This window comes from Cynoglossus semilaevis, chromosome 3 (assembly GCF_000523025.1).
Source record: "Cynoglossus semilaevis isolate Cse_v1.0 chromosome 3, Cse_v1.0, whole genome shotgun sequence".
Taxonomy (NCBI): Eukaryota; Metazoa; Chordata; class Actinopteri; order Pleuronectiformes; family Cynoglossidae; genus Cynoglossus; species Cynoglossus semilaevis.
Window position 1 is genome coordinate 6,156,344 of NC_024309.1, and position 19,936 is coordinate 6,176,279.

The following is a 19,936-nucleotide window of genomic DNA, read 5'->3' on the forward strand; positions in this document are numbered from 1 at the left end:
CAGATCGGTTGACTGTACATGTGCAGTCATTGCCATGGCAGCCAAGTCCACGCGGACAATACAAGCAGTGAGCGCAATCAACCCCTGGAAACTCGGCACAGAGCTCTTTAGACACATCAGTACACACAGACGTGCACATAGGAGCAGATGGATGGCAGCCAGGTGTGTGTGCCCTTCACAGCTGCTCAGATAATGAGTAAAGCTGAGGAAAGGAGGAAAAGATATGAGTAAATGGTTTCTTTCTTTCTTTTCACAGGATGAGAGTTATTTGGATGCAGTGGTGCGTTCACATGACTACTGCCTTTCAGCACCTTCTGACTGGGCCCCGATTCTCCAGATGGCCCTACTATCTGCCCCCTTTTTTTTCTCTTCTCTTTATGTCCAAATAACAGTCATACACCTGTGTGTAAAAGTTGATGTGATTCTGATGTGAAGTCACATCTGTGGCATTTACAAAACTGTTTTACATTTTGTTTTACAACGCAGGTTAACATCATGTGCAAACTCTACCTGCGCCACAAAAACGTACCTCCTCTCCTCTAGCTTTAAGGCTCAGGGCTAAATAAGATTGATCTACCCAAATGAAAATACAGCCAACCGACTTTTAGCCTCGCAATTGCAGATTTTACACGATGGACGAAAACATGAATGCGAGTGTCGGAGCCACAGTGGGCACGCAAAAGCACGCTCTCATCCAAAATGATGACAGAATAACCACCCACTCACAGCGGCGCTCAGGGAATAGCGGGGCCGAGGCAGAGAATGAGAGAGAGCAGTGTAACATTTCCATCAGACAGGAGCAAGCGCCGCTAGCTAAGAATGAGTTTGTCAGGACGCTTGACAGGCCTTGTTGTTATAGGGATTCAGGCAGGGCTGAATTTAACTACCTTTGTAGTGGAGAAAAGGAGAAAAAAAAGACGCGGCACATTGTTCAATTCAGACCCATGTATGCACTTGGGACAGAAAGTACTGCAGTAAAACTGTTGAACAGCTTTGATCAACACCAGGATAAGGTTACAGGGCAATATTTGTGGATAATCAAATTAGTATTTTTTTTACTTCAAATACAGTAAAGGCTTGTCAAAGGTCTTTCCTCCATCAAAGTCAAGCTCGAAAAAAAAAAATTTGATCAACTTCGAACAGCAATAAGCAAAAAGTTTGGGCCAATAACTTGTTGCAAACAGTTTGTCTTAATATTTATTCAATTCCTGTGAGCACATCAGTGTTGTGTTCAACTAAACAGGCCTAGGTTTTCAAACTGAATAAGTATATTATGAGTAAATTACTAATGGTATTAACGAGTAAATTAATACCATAGGGTCATTTTTTTCAAATTTACATATACTTTTTGGGACATTTTTGTTTGGTGATGCACCATGGGATTTTTCTAATGTAAATAATGTCAGTGGTGAGGCTCAAAGACTAACTAACAACACCTGCGTGGGTGTGGACATAATGTTGTCTTTCTTCCGTCCAAGGTCTTCAGTAATTACTGAATGGTGCAACATGAGTACCGACAAATAGAAGTAAAAGATCATAGGTCGAAGCCGAGAATAGATTTCAAAACCTCCTGTTCACATTAAAGTCATTTAATTAACGGGCCTTGAAGTAAATATTACTTCACTGCGGTACATCAGAACATTTGAACGATTAAAGGTAGACTTGAAGCAGTACTCTATGATTAAAAATATAATTTACATTAAATGAGAATGTCTTCCCCCTGGGGGGCTATCGTTAGGGCCCTCTACCTCCCCTACAGGAACTGGATTCATTACAAATGTATAAAAAATTAGCAGAAAATGTTTATTTTAAATAATTTCTGGTCAAATCAATTGCAGTACTGGACCAGTGTACTGCTGATAACCACTTCAGTACAGACGCCTGCGTCCTCTTCTTCTCTGGTCCCTCTGACTCAGCCATGCGGTGACAGTCCATTATGTGATTAAGTCTTTTATTAATTAACACTGCGATTGGGTATATGTGGGTCCCATCTATTACCGCCTGTTGCCTCGGCAAGTGGAGGGGGCAGAGACGGCGTTTAAACAGAGACATAATCAGGGTGAGCGGAGGGGACAGGGAGAAAACGTCTCCCATCTCTCTACCTCCGTCTAATTGGCCTTTTTGTTTTGTTTCTACCTCACTTAACTTGTCATGCACTAACAAGGAAGGTGTGTTGGATGTGTGTAAGAATAACAGAACACAGAAAGTGAGAAGGGGAGAGAGAGGGGGAGGGAGACGAACGGGTGAGAAGGGGAGCAAATGAATCTCAATTAGTTCTATTCACACATAACTCCGAGTTCTCCGCACATCACTGACTAAAACAATTAACACGGCTGGAAACTTCTTTCCGCACTTGGCCCAATTTGGTGACATTAAAGGTCATTGGAAATGAATTTAAAAAGGCTGAAAGAAATCAGTCATGGATGTAATTGCAAAAGGGGTGTACACTTGATAAGTATTGTAACACAAATTTCTTTTGGCGGTGTTTCCTTGCGCAACATTTCCAGACAAAGGGAGAGAATATTAAACACAGCTAAGCCTGAAATGGAATCGTGGCTTTTTCAGGTACGATGACGGTTAAAGCGGAGACGCACTGTCACACGCAGCTGAAGGTCACAGCTTAACAGTGACTTTGAACCGCTGTACGTGTTCATCACCGACTAACACAGCAGACTGTGACTCAGCTGTGACAAAACTAACAGATTTTCTTTTTTTTTTTTTTTTTTGTCTGCTCCCGTGAGGACACGTGAGGCAAAAAGATGCGAACGCATCACGAAGACTATGTCTGAGGAGACGGACACGCTCCAACATGTCTGTGAGCTGCTAAACTTAGAATTAACTTAGCTTACGTATTTTTTATTTTATTTTATATTTTGTATTTATTTGCTTAGTCGATTTGTATTCTTTCTTTAGCGGGCACCACGCTCATATTTCTCAATTTCATTTCCATGGCCAACATGCGTTTTACTTCTCACTGCCACTCCTACCACTCACTCTCTACAGAAGTCGACGAACACGTGAAGTGAACGAGTGAAGTGGCGTGGGCTGCTCCGGGTGCTTGGCCACCTAGTGTTGGCGACTGTAAGCGTGCTCCTATCTCAAATCTTTACTCGTATCTTGAAGCAAAAATTTACTTGAAGGTTTGCTCGTATATTTAAATACATGTATGTCGAGACGCTCATATCTCGAGGAGTTTGCTCGTATATTTAAATACTTGTATGTCGAGACGCTCATATCTCGAGGTTCCCCTGTACTCGGATATGAATGTTGACCTAGCACTAGCCTGTGTGGGCCGTTACGGTAGCGTTTCGAAGTAGCCAAGTTTACTTGGTGACATCTCCAGCTTTCGCCGGATTGCAACTAACGATGCACATGACAAAGTAGATACCTCTGGATTTGAGCTCACGATGGACAAAAACCACTTCTGTACGTCCGACCACATTTGCTCACTTCAACCTGTTATGTGTTTCGGAATCAGATGCCAGATCCCCCCGGGGAGAGTAACTGTTGCTGCCATAAGTGGCCTTTAACTACCTTGTTTATCGGCATGGCACGGGGCTGCAGCGCACCCTCACATACCCTGCACTGACAGTGAGCATAATTATGGCAACAGCTGTTGAGAAGTGCTAAATGAAAACAGGTGGCATGGAGTAGACACGTTTGGAAATTATTAACCAGGCTGGCATTGTCTCCCACCGATAGTTTTAATTACAATTTCTGAACTTTGCACTTCAGTCACAAGTCTTTGTTTTCGCGCCACATTAATAATGCAGGAGGGACTCGTCAGCGTTTTTGTTGACGTCTGTGAAACGGATGAAAAAAAGTGAAGAAAAGTACGTCAGAAGAAGGAAAATGGTTGAATTTTAATTGTGGCAAGAAATCGAATAAGAAATTTATGAAGCTTTCATGTTTCCACCGTCTCCACCGGAGGAAGCTTTTTGGGGATGCGGAGGAAATTTTATGTACCATGTTAACACACTGGAGACTTCACCTACCAGCTCACCATGGCCTCCTACTTCAGATATTTTTAGTTAAAAAGTGAACCAGAAAGTAACCTCTAAGATGCACCCACAGCTGCCAAACTGCTCTAAAGAGCTCTGTAAAGTCACAGATGCTCTGTGTGATTGCATGCTGCCAAACCACAGCTCTACACTATTCCTTCCAAAGACCTTTAGAGCAATTCCTGTAATTTGACTTCACCAGAGTGCCAACTGTATTTTCAGGAAAAAAATAAAATTAAAAAAAAAATCAGAGAAAGGGTCAGCCAGTTCTGGAAATGTCTAATGGTGGAGCAATTTTCAGATTAGACCCAATTACACAGCAGCAGCTGGTCTGTTATGAAGATATATCCGCACGTACAACAGGTAATTCATTATGGGAGAGGTGAGGGCGGAGAAAGTGCAGACATTTTATATTATCGGGCCTTTACCTGAGGAAGAACTAATTTTCTTGAGTTGTTTTTCCCAAGTTTTACTACGGTAAATAATCTGGTCACTCACCCTCTGATAAATAAATAAAATCCTGGAATAGGAGACCACAAAGAATCTGTCCGTATCACTTTATTAGCAAAGAGTTGTCGTATATTACATCAACTTTACGGTGAGACTCAAGAGCATTACTCTATGAGACATCCAATTATATTAACACCAAAGATGATTTTTTTTTTTTTTTTGGCATGGCCATTGACACTGCAGAGCATACGATAGCAGTTTATCACTACCTCATTGCAGTACTCTCTAAGGATTAGCTGTACCGTCAGTCGCTCTGAAGTGCAGGAAAAACAATGAAGTCAGCAATTCTTACACTGTTTTTTTTTTTTTAAACAACAGATTTTTAACCTTGAATGTTAATTAAGAGTAGAACCGATCATACTGTAAGGAGAGTTTGAGATTTTTTGGTACTGTACGGAACTCACACAAACGTCCTCTTGTTACAGAGACTACACAAACACACTTAATTATTACAAATGAGTGCCTAATCTTAATACTTTACCGAACCCTGAAATAGCCACAATTTTAATCCTAACTCCAAATTAAATCTCAAAATTCAATTTATTGAAGACCTCACAACAAAGCAGAAAACACACTATACAAATATAGCAATACCAAGTAAAAAGACACATATAATTATGTATATATATATACATATATAGATATATACATCTTATATAAATATACATATATACATACAGTATATATATATATGATGTGTATATATAAGGCTATGTTTTTTTTCTTGATTTAGACAATGATACATCCCTTAGAATACCTCATATAGAGCAAATATTTCACCTGACCTTATATCTAAAATGTGTACTAGAAAGTTAAACTGTGATTGCAGTAGTAAATAAAAAAAAGAACCAGTAAAAATGGAGGTGACAAAAATATGTGCGTTTCCTCTGTCCTGTATCAATTCAGTCTTTCCTCTCTAGGCCAAATAAAAAAATCCCTGCAGCAGAAAAATCACTGCAGACCACTTCCCTGGTCGGAATTCTTTTTATAACACCATGAACGGTAACCTTGATATACTGAGTGTGGGTAAAACCAAAAACAGCTGTGTTGCGCCGTTAGAGGAATGATTAGGAAAAGCCATTGAAGGTGCCATGTTCTTGAAACAAATGTCCCGACACAAAACTACCATTGATTGCCTCGGCTTGGAACGAGAAAACAACGGCTGAGCTTGTTGGGTTTTATTATTGTACAGAAATCAAAGCTGTTTATTTCCTACGATACTGTGTGGAACAATTCCGCTGACTTGCATAAATATCATCATTTTAGCAGAAAAACAAACTTTAATTGAGACCTTCTGCTCAGAACACGACAGGGAGGATTTAAACCCGGCCCGCTGGGGTTGGCGCTCATGAAAAGGCCATTAAACGGTGAGCGGCAGTACTGTCACACATTTGTCCTCCGCATTCACACCGGCCGTATTATATTTAGCTGTCACATCAATCAGAGGCCAGAATTAATGGTGCAATTAAGATACTCATTGCTTGGCAGATATAGCTACTAATGGATCAGTGACAAGTCTGATACGATCATAAAGAAGGGGATTTAATGTACTGTTTGATTCCTCTTATGGCATCGGCAGTGGTACAACACTGGGTTCACAGGCCCATTTAGTCTGGTTGGATTTGAAAAACATTCTTTATGTAGGGTCAAAGAAGCATGTTAGGGGTAAAAGACGACAATGGTAATAAAGTGCTGGGGCATGTGGGACTAATCAGCCAGTGTCTCTAGTGTAGTTAAGTCATTCTAGAGTTGTTTTATATGAGATACAAATGACAGGGAGTGTTAGCAAATGGGCAGCAGTGAAAAATATACTGAAACTATAGGAAATCATTTCAAGGTGAATTTAAATAATATTGCACTATACATATTTTGAAAAAAGAAAAATACACATAATAGCATAGAGCATGACCCGATATTAAATGAACATGTCCTTCACAGTAGCATGGCCATTAATTACCAGAAGTGCTGACCCGATATTACGTGAACATGTCCTTCACAGTAGCATGGCCATCCGTTGCCTTTATGCCTTTATCCACAGAAATGACTTCTTAGATGTCAACAAACCGTGGTGTTTCGTGAGGTGATATTCTGTTAGCAGCTATCCTAGCCTTTCCTACCAGCAAGGATCAAAAAACGACTTAATCTGCTAATTAATAAACTCCTTATACTGAATACCAGAGGTGGGAACAAGTCATTGCTTTGCAAGTCACAAGTTTTTGCACTTTTTTTCCGAATCAAGTCTCAAGTAAAGACTAAGAAGTGTCAAGTCCTGCCATTTTGGTTTTGAGTCCTTTTCTAGTCCTTTTAAACTAAATAATAATATATTTACACAGATCACTTTGGGTTTTGGAGAAAGTATCAAGTCTTGTCGAGTCAAACGGCTCCAAAGTCCAAGTGAAGTCCCGAGTCATTAATGTTGAAGTCCAAGTCGAGTCTATACATTTTGTCAAGGCGAGTCTAAAGTCATCTAAAGTCAGAATACCAATTTTCTCAGCAACTATCTTCTATCCATAAAAACTGTACTTTTTCTGTGTGGATGACTCCTGTTTCGTAGCAAGTCACGGAATTTGTCCTGGTCATTACAGGAAACTGTGAAGTAGAAACACAATCTGCACTTCACACAGCTGTGCATCAGGATCTACAGCCGCGGCTTTAGCTGCAGCTATGACCTCAAACAGAGCTGCGCGCCGGGAGATAAATGTCCACAATAAATAATATCTAGCGGCTATGGCTTTGGAATTGTGCAGTACATACAGTTCAATAAATGTACCACTTGTTTCTGAGGCAGAATTGTTGTGTGAGTGCGTGTGTGTGAGTGTGTGTGTGTGAGGTTACACAGGGGAGAGCCTGGGCAGAAAAACATGTCTTTTGACTCCAGTCCAAACTCTACCTTACATCACACTGTAAACAAACCTAAGTTTTAGTTTCTTTGAGATCCTTTACTTTTCAACTGACCTCAAGTGTGATTTACTCTTACTGCCAACCTGTGTTCTAAAGGTCTGTTAAAAGGGGGAACATGTGGATGGAACATTCGGCTACTTATATGTATGGTACGACCCACAGAAATGTATATATGGAAAATAAATGCTAGTAGATGCTAGTTTCAAAATTATCAGGAGAAAACAGCACACTCAGGAGAGAGGATTTTGTCCGACTCATTAATCCTGCTCAGGAGTCAGTGGTGGAACGTCTTAAAGCTGACGGCAAGGTGACGGCGCAGCACTTCATCTGACAAGTGACTCTGTTTCCACAGCTATTGATCAGAGCCTGTGACTACCGGGGTTTTCCAGGTTTAAGGTTAAGCTCTCAATGAGAATACGGCTGGATGTCACTCCCAGCTTTATTCCCAGACTCATTAAGAGTCTACTAAAGAGCTGATTAGGAAGCCTGCTTGAGATAAAGCCTCCTTAGCCTTTAAAAGTTCATATTTTATATAAAAATAGACTGATATATTACAACGTATTAGGGCCACGTTGAGAATTTAAAAAATTATAAAATAATATTGCGAGATTAAAGTCGGATATTTATGAGAATAAAGTCGTAATGTTAGCATAAATATGTCATCCTACACATTGTGAATGTCCGATAAATACTCTTTATCTTGGTGAATAAGAGAAGTTTGCCCTCTCTAGTACTGGCTCTAGTACCAATACATCATAACATCCAGGTTTATCAACAGATAAAATATAAAATCATCAGCATAGAAATAGAAAAAGCCAATTTGTTTTTTAAAATCAATTCAAACTCAGCCCCATTGAAAATAAAGCCAAACTTAATGACATTTGTTATTTGGTTTGACGTGCGTTAGTGACGTCTGCACAGACAGAGGCGGTTGATAACCACGGAGACAACGCTGTCCTCCTCTGATTGCCTTTTAACCTTTTCTCTCTACAGCGACCGCGTGTTTATCGAAAGTATTGAGAGGTGCTGCGAGAGCGTGTCAAAATACGCCCCGACCGTGGTAATTAAAGACGCAATGCAAACACGCTGTGAGGGTAAATTAATTCCTCTGTGGGGGCACGCACTGGGCCCTGTACATAATAAAACATCTAAACAAAGGGAGATTTTCAGCCCTGACATTAAACATCAGCCGGCAAATGTCAACGAGAAAAAGGTTCTCTCTATTTTTACCCACAGTTCTGTGCACGTGTGCGCCGACAGACGCCTGTGTTTCTATAGCATGACGCTCCTGCTCTAATTTAAATAATCATCATCTCAGTATCATTAAGGTAACCGGATGATTGACAGCTCATCTACAGCACACGTGTGTATGATTGTTTTCCACCATGTATCAACTGCCTCGGCCTCCTTATCTGATTTTTATGAACATACGTGGAGGGATTAGATCCGTGCGAGCTCAGCTGTAGGAGAGAGCGAGCGTGTGAAGAAGGAAACAGTGAGAGTGTAAAATGCTAATATTTCGTGGAAAGTGAGGGAATATTAATCTTTTATAGCACGTAGAAGTAAGTGAAAGGAATAAAAAAAAAACTACTGAGAAGAAGAGATGATAAAGTATTTCCACTGCGGGCCTCAGTATCATGCAGGAGCAGGGCTAAGTGAGTTAGACGTCAGACTCTCACACCTCTATTCTGGAGCTGACAGTCTCAGGGCAGCGGTTCTAACAGATCTCACTGCCGTCATTCAGCCGAGGTCGTTGAGGGGAGAATGAAAAGCACTGTATCGCGGTGGTTAGAGTGTGAGCGCTGGTTACAGTGGATGGAGGGCATTGACTTAAAGGTTACACGTGAGGCGGAGAATCCATGATTCCACGTGTCATCGCAGCAAGATTAACACTCCCAAAAGTACAAATCAATAACTTTGTCTGTTGCAATAGTGTAGAGTGGTGGTTCTCAAACTGTGATACGCGGACCACCAGTGGTACGCGAGCGCTCTCTAGTGGAACGCGTGGAAAATTAATATCTTCACATTTACATTTTCAATTGAATAAATCTGAAACATACCACGGTGGAAGTTAATAGTGAAGGCCTATATTCTAATGCTGGTCATCATGGTGGTACTCAGAGAGCTCAATGTTTTCTCAGGTGGTACGGCGTACCACTGCATGTGTTTTCTGATTAAAAAATATTTGCCTACAACCGTAGCAAGCTAAACGAGGCTACGTTCGACGTGTGCGTCTAAGTGAACTAAAAAGCACAGCGGCAGGGCAGAGTTTTTCCTTAGGGGCCATTGCTGCAGAGGCCGAATAGCTCGGAGAGCGGGGTTAACGGCGTGAATGTCAGGGGCCTGAGCATTATGGGTAGAAAAGAGGCTTGAATTCAGTCACGCTCGCTGTCAGGGCGTCCGAGCTCAGACCGGACGAGGGCGGCAGCCTCGCCATCTGCTGTGTGACAGCCAAAGTCACCCCGCATGTGTGTTTGAGTGTGTGTGTGTGTGTGTGGGAAAAGTTCCCATGTCACCGTTACTGTGCTCACTGTCACATTTTTGCCCATGTTTTTGTGCTTGTGATTTTGTTTTTTTTCTGCATGCCATGCATGTTAACATGTGTTTTGCAAATGCACAAAGATTATGTCTCTTGAATTTTTTTTTACTACTTTTATACAATGTAAACATGTGTTTTGCAAATGCACAAAGATTATGTGTCTCTTAACATTTTTTTTACTACTTTTATACAATGTAATAATAATATTGTGGTTTTTAAAATATGATATTTCAGTTTCTATTATCTCACTGTATTAATTTTCATTACGATTTATTTCATTCATAGAGGAGTGTAAAACCGTCAGCTCAGGGCACCTCAGTGTATCCAGCCGTATAGAATGTCACACTGTTACTGACCTTCACCGGTTTCATAGATTCATTTTACTGCTGCTGAGGGTCTCTGTGTGAATTCACAGCCCTCTGGTCCTTATCAAAACTTTGGTCGGAAGAACTAGTCGTTATTAATGTTCCGTTACATGAACTGAACAGGAAAGAAATCCGTTTGTTTTACTACGTCAGGATACATTGAGCAGCCACTGTTGCAATTCTTAGCGCTCCGAAATGGGTTTTTTTTAGTTCACACACTGATCAGGTTTACACCACGAGAAAAAATAAGACGTCCAACTGCACTGCTCAGCATCTGGTGAAATATACAATATAGACACTGACACGACAAGGCACTGACCACTTCTCGAGGCAGGAGCGGGTCCTCCTGTCGGGTCACCAACAGGTTCACCATCCCACCCATGGGCGTGGCTCGAAGCAGGGCCACCACTTCTTCCTGGGTCTTTCCACCGAGGTCCACTCCGCTAACCTGTAAATGACACACACACACACACACACACCAAAGCCGGACTAAATGAAAGAGCTCTTGACTTGACTGCGAGTGAGTGTGTGGCCTTCATATAACCTCACAGGCTGATTACTGTCTGAGCCAGTTGAGCAGAAATTAAACGTGGGCGATTTCCTCCCAAAGTGAGCTCAAGATGATTTTCATGTCAGTCTGATCGAGGTTTAATCAAACTGTTCCAGCGTCTAACCGCTGACCTTTGCCATTTTTAAACCAGCTCTCACAGCCAGGAGACACACAGACTCGTTTCGGGAGTTCGCCCAGAGTTCACTAATTTTGGAACAATGCCGTATCATAACGAGCCGTCATCCGGTTGAATGACATGCTAAACTCACTCGACAAGTTACGAGTTGAGATTAAAAGAAGCTGCCTCACCTCCAGCAGCCGATCTCCGGCTTTCAATCTCCCGTCCTGGATTGCGGCCCCTCGGGGGAGGATGTTTTTGACGTAAATGGGGGCGGTGCCACCAATGGGGACGTCTCTGGAGGTGATGCTGAAGCCCAGACCCTCTGGTCCTAAAATAAGGAAGGAAATATAATAAGGGCAATACAGACCATCTTACTTTTTTTTTTAAAAAAAGATAACGGAATAAAGTACATTTAATATACTATAAATAAACACATAGAAAAGTAGCAGCAAGAATGACTTGAGAGTAAAATTAGCATATACAGATTTTATATGTATAAATGTATGTATAAGTATATATATTGTGTATTTTTATATATATAGTGTATATATATACATATATCAATATATATATATTGTGTATTTAAATATATATATTGTGAATATATATATTTATTATTATTATTATTTTCTTTTTTCTCTTCACCATTGTAACCTGATTTGTGATTGAAGTGATTGAAATGCATGTGATTGTATTGGCTTTGCTGGCGTGGCGGTAACTTTGATGACTGTCAGCAACACGATGGACCAAAAATGAGGTTGTGAAAAATGTTTTTTCTGTTCATTTGCATAATAATTGCCTATCAGAAGACCCTTCTTTTTCATATATTACGCTGACTGTGACTCCAAGAAATAGACTAAGCCCTTAAATCCATATCCAATAACTTTTCATTACAAGCCACTGTAACATGTGCAAAGGGACAAAATTACGGTGCTCTGCTCGTCCTGTTACTCCTGCACAAACCTGGCACTTCGTTCCGAGCTCACATTTTCGTTCACTGTTTGGACATCTGGGTGTGTCTGACCTAGGTTTTTAAAGACGTATAAATGACTACATGTCCTGAAGTCTAAATATAGTGTCAATGGTAAAAACCATAAATGAAGTGTTCAGGGATAAGTACATGTACAGACTGAAGCCACCGAGACGAGTTTTGATCAGATATGAAACATCTCTTATCCAGAGAGTCATAAATATCTAAAATATAGTAATGTTAAACTTATTATCAACAGTGAAAATTTCCACCAAATGTACCTCCAACTACCACTTAAATAATAATAATAATAATCCTTGTAGCTGTGTTGTTGTTTTTCCTGATGTACAGATGAGTAGATATCTGTGTTGAATTTATCTTTTTTTTTTCTTTTTAAGAAGTGAGGCTTCATATAAACATATAAAGGTTAAATCAAAACAAAAACATTTTAAGTATCGGCCTTTTACCTTAGGGTTTTAGGCTGACCTTTGAGGATCATCAAATTAATATGTATTGCAGCTCTCGAGGAAGTGGGTAAATACAATAACAGACAAATACGAGCGTTTGATGACTGACCTTTACTACCATCCAGACTGAAATTTTTCAAAATAAGACTAAAGAACTGTTTCAAATGTCAGCCAGGCAAGGAGAATAGCCAATTATTTTGGTCTGTTATTGTTGGACAATTAATTTTCAAAAATAAATAACACTACTACATAAATATTTCACCATTTATAACAAACAGTCTAGTCTGGAATCTGGATGTTTTCATCATTTCAGCTGGGATATTGTGGAACAAAAAAAAACCTAGTAATTAATATTCATATCAGAGTAGATGAATATTTTACAGGGCTGTCAACACCTCTGATGGTTCATCCTGACCTACTTTCCCCAGTGCGCCTCTGCAACAGTCTGCTGAACTGTCTGTCGTCTCACTGACAGTGATGGTGGGGTTGAAGAACAAGAAAGAAGGAGAGAAAAGCACCAGTGTTGACGTTTTCATGGCTTCTGCCCACAGACAGCACAAGTCAGAAACCTACCAGCCTCTAATCCAATAGCGTAGTTGAGAGTACCAAACAAGCTGTGGTACACCTACATTTACATATATGTATATATATACTTTTTTTGTTTTCTTTAAACTCGCCGATGTCATCCTAGTTAAGGAAATGGCTGTGTTCAAATTGTGCAAGAAAAACTTTTTCTTATCACTTAATGCAAAACACGTTGCCTCGAGGAAGGACAAAAAAAAGAAAATCTATATTTAGCTGCAACAGACCTGGAACAGGTGACCAAATTAGGCAGCTCACAAGTGATCAGATGACGTTGTTCTCAGTCAAAGTGTAGTCTTAAAACGGTGAGTGTAAAAGTTTTACATGCACTGTGAGTTTTTTTTTTTTTTTGCGTATATATGTGAATGCAGTAAACAAGTAAAAATACTTATATATATATATTTTTTTTTAAATGTTTGCTTGTGGAAAATATTACATTTCGTTATTAAAATAAACAAAATATATATACATATATGTATATATATATACACATATACATACATATATACACATATACATATATATATATTTTTTTTTTTTTACTCTTTACCAACTATTTAAAAGTAACAAATCCCTGACACCACACCAGCAATGGTTGCAATATTTACAAATGTTACAAGAGAAACAGGAAGTGAATTTGAACCTGTTTCTCTTGCCTGTTGCATGTTTCAACTAGATGGATAGATGGATAGAGCATCAGTGCCATCTTGAATCTTCTAAAGCAACATGGACGGTGACCTAATCCAACACATGCCAATCTCTGGTCCACACCAAACCTTTTTGAACAGAGTCCAACTCCAGCCTGTGATCGTGTGATCCTCTCATCTCCTATCAGCCAATTAGGGAAATGCACCTCTAATAGGCCTGCAGTCATTAACTACTGACGTCTTTATTTTGGGTAATAGAAGGCCATGATAAAAGTAATTGTGTTCCTTTTCTGGATTATTTAGAATCCTGGCTCCAATAAGCCAATTAAACTGCAAATGTGCAGAGTGGCTGAAGCACATTACAATGACTTAATGGGCTGCATATGTCCTTTTCAACTGCACTATTTGATTAAGGCACTCTTGTTAATTTGCAATGCAAGATCTCCCCTCTGCCACTCAGAACTCAGAACCACTCAGGCCAGATTGGAACAACAACAAACATACGGCATGCTAACAGCTGAGCCCTCACTGTAACTACAATAGGAGTCGTGCTACAGCGTGACGTTTAATCCGAAAGACTTCACATTTTACACTCTTTTAGATTTTAATGTTTAATTAAAATCCTAGCTGAAACACATTTGGGTAATAACTTGCCGGGAATTTACAATTAGGCCATTCCAGTAACCATTTCTGTCACCGAGCACATTTGTCCACAGCTCACTGCAGCTGCAAGGAAAATAAAAGAAAAGAAACTACTGGCATTGGTCTGTAGCTGGAGCGCCACCAACTCCTGACTCTCATGTCTTTATTTATAAAGGGAACTAACGACGTAGAGGGAAAAGAGAAGTATTTTATTACGTTATAAACAAATAAATATACTTGAAACTTGCACAGGAGCTTCTGGGCACTTCTGACAATAAGGTTAAAAAAAGGCTAAGACTGGTCATCCCATGAGGTGAAGTGCAGTTCTGCCTGTGCTGCTGCTTCCTGACACTGATCTCATTCCCAAAGATTCAACTAAACATTTGCAAACTCTAATAGGAAGAGGAGACCATAAAGACAAGAGAGGAAGAGACTGGTGCCCCCTGTGGTGATCACTTCACAACCCAAGAAACCAATAAGACCTTGAACGTGATTGGTCAATCTGAATATTCTAGTAAAAGTGCATCAAAATGGACTTGTACTTCATAGTTGGTTTGGATCACTGAACTGAACCCAAATCCATCAACATTACTGATTGCTAATCTATTCATTTACAGACCAGTAGGGGAGCCATTTTTTGTACTAATTTTCCACCTTATGTCTACATACAGTAATTCCACATCCTTTTTTTCTGCCGTTTACCTTTTTTCAACTGGATGTTGAACTGGCGGCCTTTGTTCTTCAGGTAGGAGCTGTTGGATGGGTTGGTGCTTATTCTGCGCTGCAGCGAGGGGGAGGGGGCAGATGCCGTCCTGGACACCATGGAGTGGGACAACGTGGTGTACCTTCTGTTTGGCTCTGGTGTGCTTCCTGACAGAGGGCCTTGGTGGCTAAACAAGTATTACACAAAAACGAATGTTTATTTGACTCCTAAAAGCAACGTGTTTATATGGAAAATATACACAAGAATTTTCCTCTAAAATGAAATGAAAATCCAATTTTTCTTAAACACATTATTTATTGTAATGTTTATGACACGTTAGAATCTAGTCATGGGCCTGATTTGGCCCGCAGGCCACCAGTTGACGAACACTGCACTAATTCTAGGTGTCCGTCTGAACATTACAGCAAACACAAACATGAAATCCAACTCACTTGTGATTAAAACCAGGTTGCGGTCCGAGCCGACTCGCAGGCCCTCCCACCAAACTGGACCTGTCCCCCGGCTTCTGGCTGAAGAAGACTCTGTTGGTCTGGTGCAGGCTGTGGTCGCTGTGGCCCGTCAGCAGCTCATACTGCCGCTTCATGACCGCAGGGACCACGTGGAAGAGGATGACCCGGGAGCGCATGGCCTGCCTGAATATGTTCTGGGCCCTGGACGTGACGCAGAGGGAAATAAATGAGTCCGTACGTGATGTAAACTACAGCGAAACAAGCACTGGAATGTGGAGATATGAAGATACTGTATGGAGGGATAAGGAAGTGATGTATTGTTCGGCAATATGGGACGCGGGGGTCAGCAAGGTCGATCACGCAGCAGCGGAGAGAAAGTACTTATCTGTAATTACCAGAATCAAGAGGAACAACAGATAGGGACTGGAACGGGTTAGTCAGTGATGGAAAATTACACACTGCGCTTTATGTATCGTGGCGGAAACAACAGCGTTTACAGTTTTGTGGTTTTATCCGATTGTTGACCCATCCGTTGCTCACTCTTATGTGTATGGACATGATTGGACAAGAAGTGACTCAACTACAGACACAGCAGTGCCACCCAAACGACCATGTTTAAAAAAAAAAAGCAAACTGAGACTCCTTTCAGGCTAAAAAGAAAAGGACAAAAAAATAAAAAATAAAGGAATCACAGCATCACACGCAGACTCAGAAGTCATTCGGTCTGATTTGCAGCTAGGTATTTAGCATATAGATAGTCTTTCTGCGAACAAGCCAGGCAGCGGGGATGAGAGGTGTGGCTGATGTCTAGAATCCAACAGTCCCAACCCATGGTCTCAGACCTCTTACCACACCCTTAATACCATGTTGATTCTGTTCAAATGACAGTCGCTAAGCTGCCTTCATCAAAACAGACGGCGCTTCATTCAGGCAGTGTCACAGAGGTGAAATGTGAATACGTATTAGGGACTTCTGTGGGTTCTCGCATCTTTATTCTTATGGTAATTTGAAGAAGAAGAGAAAAAAAAACACTCACATGTGCACAATGAGAGAGATGACTGAGCGTCTGTGTGTGTGTGTGTTTATATGCAAATCGTCCACATGTGCATATACGGCATCATCACTCCAATAATCAGCCTCCATGTGAGGCTGATTGAATAATAAATTACCCCATCGATGCATCATTACATTCAGTCAGATTAAGGGGCTCAAAATATTTACCCATGCAAAACAATTCAAGGAGATTAGACGATCACTTTAAATGGTTGCTCTGTTCGTCGCACCGTCATTAGGGGGAGAAAAGTGATGAGAGCACCCCGGGGGGTTCGGGCGACGAGAAAAAGTTTTTCCTTTTTCATTTTCATGCAGAACTATAAACGTCACGAGCATCTGGAGGCTGAGGAGAATTGTGTTTCTGTGGTGGGGGTGAGGGGGAGCAAATTGTGAAAGACAACAAAACATCACACCCTGGTGGATTCGGTTTGAACAACGCTTCCAAAGAGGCAAAGGTTAGAAAGCAAATGTTTACTAAAGACAAAAGTACTGTTTCAAAAGAATCAAAAAACACGTGATTTTCTGTACATGTCAGTGAACGCAACAGGGCTGTTTAAGCAGCTTGCAATAATATAATCTGTTTTGAAAACATGGCATATAGAAGAAAAAAAACACACAATAGAATAGACTCAATGAAGGAGCTGGTACGTGTTATACTCTCTGACAGAATGAATCCTAAAGGGAGAACAATGTGCCAAAAAAAAAAGCAAACGAAGACCACATGGGCCGGCCCTGCCTACAGGAAGGGAATCTTTTTGGTAGCCTGATTGTGCAGCTGTGTGGGTGTGAGGTCTCTCTGCTGTTTAATCTCCTCTTACATTATCAACACCACGTGCTGTCACCACATTTGAAGCTCAACACACACACACACAGAGCTTCTAATGTGTCTCATGAGATCATACGTTCAGTTCAGGGGAAAGTGAAGAAAATGTGGGAGAAATGGGCGAGTAAAAATAAGATGTGAGCATCGCGAATGAAGGATCAACTTACTGCTCAAAGCGCAGGTTGCGAATGTCTCCCTGGTTGATCTTGACGATGCAGTCGTTCTCCTGGAAGAGACGTTCGGTTTCGGCCTTGCCTCCCTGCTCCAGGCGTTTAACCAGCAAACCCTGAGTCCTGCGGGCGATGGGGCCAGAGGTCAGACATGAACACAAACTAATAGTAATGAAAGTGTAAAATGTTTAGGGTGATTTTTTATTATGGTGTTAGGAACTTATTGTTTCATTAAACAAAGTTAACTTTCAAAACTTCAATCTGAGGCAAAACTCATGATTTTTCCCTACGTCCTGGAGAAGCAATGCATTATTAACCTAATGTTAAGCCCCTGTCTGTCTCTTGCTCCGTGTCTGTGGGCAGCTCTGATCGAATGACAGGCTTCGTTGTCTTCGGTAATCCTGAGCAACAGCTCAGAGATCATCTTATGGCTCCAGAGAAAACCTTCACAAAGGCAGGAGCCGACAGTGTGGTAATAAATACCCAAGAAAATCCTCAACAGTGCCATCTCAGCGATCCATTATAAGTAGTCAACCTTTACCTTGAAATATGCCACTCTCCCCTATGGATAAATACATCACTGAGCTCCTCGGGGCTTTAGCAAGGCCCCGAGGATAAACACATGAAAAGATCTGATGTGCACTGCCACGGCACATCTACAAACTCCATAATTTTTACTCGGTGTCAGATGCCCTGGCAGGCAAGTAAAATGACTTAGTAGAAACACGTTGTGTCCTTGTTTAAACTGATATACAGCAGGCATGCTAGCTTTTTCAGAATTGGGAAATCATAAATAAAACCTGGGCGATCGTGGACATCTGCTCCAAGGTTCTGATTGGTCTGAATGTCCTCCTCTCATGTCCATATCTACATAAACCACAGGACTTAAATTGTGACCCTGTTTACCGTAGACATCCAGGGCAGCTTTGCAGAGCTTTTTAGCATTTTAGCCACTCTCAGAACATTGTTCTAATTGGCTGCACGATGTGGACATCCACGCCCGTACTGCAGACCCACATCGGCTCATCAGAGGGGGTAAATGTGTCAGCATTAAGCAGGAATTAAGCAACACAAAAGGCCCAGTCGGAGCCAGGTCGACTTAAGTGTTGTGAAAATAAGGTCATTCTTAGCCAAGAGTGGAAATGGACAGGATTTTGCTGGATCTGGATCGAAGTAGTCAGCTGCGTTGTGCATCTAGACAAGGGTGTGGACACTAATGATTTTGATATGGTAGCGGATGAGAGGCATGAGATAAAGGGGTTTTACTCGATCCCTCATCAGTATTCAAAGAAGTGGGTAGGGTAGGATTCAGGATAAAATGGCATCTTTTAGGCATCTGCAGATGATGCCTTCATAAAAGCACCATTATTGCGATGATTGTAATGCACTACCACCCTTTCAATTCCCTTTCCTCTCACTGATGGGGTTTTTTGTAGATACTTATCAGTTACTTGGGGAAAACAAGAGCACTAAAGCAAAATCTAAATGGCATTCTCATAGGCTGTTAGCCAGGGAATTCATTAAGCGTCAGTTTAGCACATGGAGCTTGAAGTTAGAGGATTCTTTGCAAACTCGGGAGCAAATCACTGTTGAAGGGAACATCTAATTTTTGCCACAAAGAAAAAAAACAACAAACAAGAATTTGCTTTGTCTGATGGAGCTTCTCTCCATCTTGTGGCCAGACAGCGGCGCTGAGCACTGATTTGGAGGAGGCCACCTGCTCTAATCTACTGCCTTTAATCAAACACAGTCATAATCCAATCACGGTCCATTTATGTACGCCAATTATGTCTGTAGTTTGTTTACAACTGGAATCGGTCATGGAATTAGAAGTTCATTAGATAGAGAACAATACATCTGTGTCGGGCCTGAGTGTGTGTGTGTGAGTGAGTGTGTGTGTCTGAATACAGTATATTCATTCTGGCACTGAACAGCACTCCAGATGTATCAACGACGCTTAAAACGTGCTGAGTCGTACATGGGTCGTCGTGTCGCAGCGCCTGCAGGTTCTAGACCCTCTGGTCTCGGGTTTAGACACTAATGACAGCACCCAAAGCCTTGTCTCTTGTCCGAGTGCACAGGAAAGAGTTGGGCCAAACCATTAACATAATTTAATGAGTCAGACACTAAGTCTTATTTAGTCTGACGTTGACTGAAGGTCCTGACAACTATTAGTGCTTGACATAGGAGACGAATCTGACTCATCATGGATTGTTGTCGCTCTAATCGATAGATAAGTGTAACGTATACTTTTATTAGCTGAGGGTTAATTAATGAATAAATTCAAGGATTTAAACCAGTGGTTCTCAAACTTTTTATACTAGTATGTTTCAGATTTATTCAATTAAAAAATGTAAATGTGAAAATATGAATTTCCCCCACGTACCACTAGTGGTACACATAGCACAGTTTGAGAACCACT

At 41.0% G+C, this 19,936-nt stretch overlaps 1 protein-coding gene across 3 annotated transcripts in view; it reads right to left on the reverse strand.

Annotated features, from left to right (window-relative positions):
- Window positions 1-19,936, reverse strand: part of LOC103377042 (partitioning defective 3 homolog) — a 253,608-nt gene that overhangs the window by 116,285 nt on the left and 117,387 nt on the right. For all 3 annotated transcript variants that reach the window (XM_025054368.1, XM_025054367.1, XM_025054366.1), the window contains 5 exons: window positions 17,512-17,637; window positions 15,451-15,669; window positions 14,998-15,185; window positions 11,176-11,315; window positions 10,636-10,764 (listed from right to left, as the gene is read on the reverse strand). In XM_025054368.1, coding sequence (XP_024910136.1) covers window positions 10,636-10,764; window positions 11,176-11,315; window positions 14,998-15,185; window positions 15,451-15,669; window positions 17,512-17,637 — 802 coding nt within the window. The remainder of the gene's footprint in view (window positions 1-10,635; window positions 10,765-11,175; window positions 11,316-14,997; window positions 15,186-15,450; window positions 15,670-17,511; window positions 17,638-19,936) is intronic.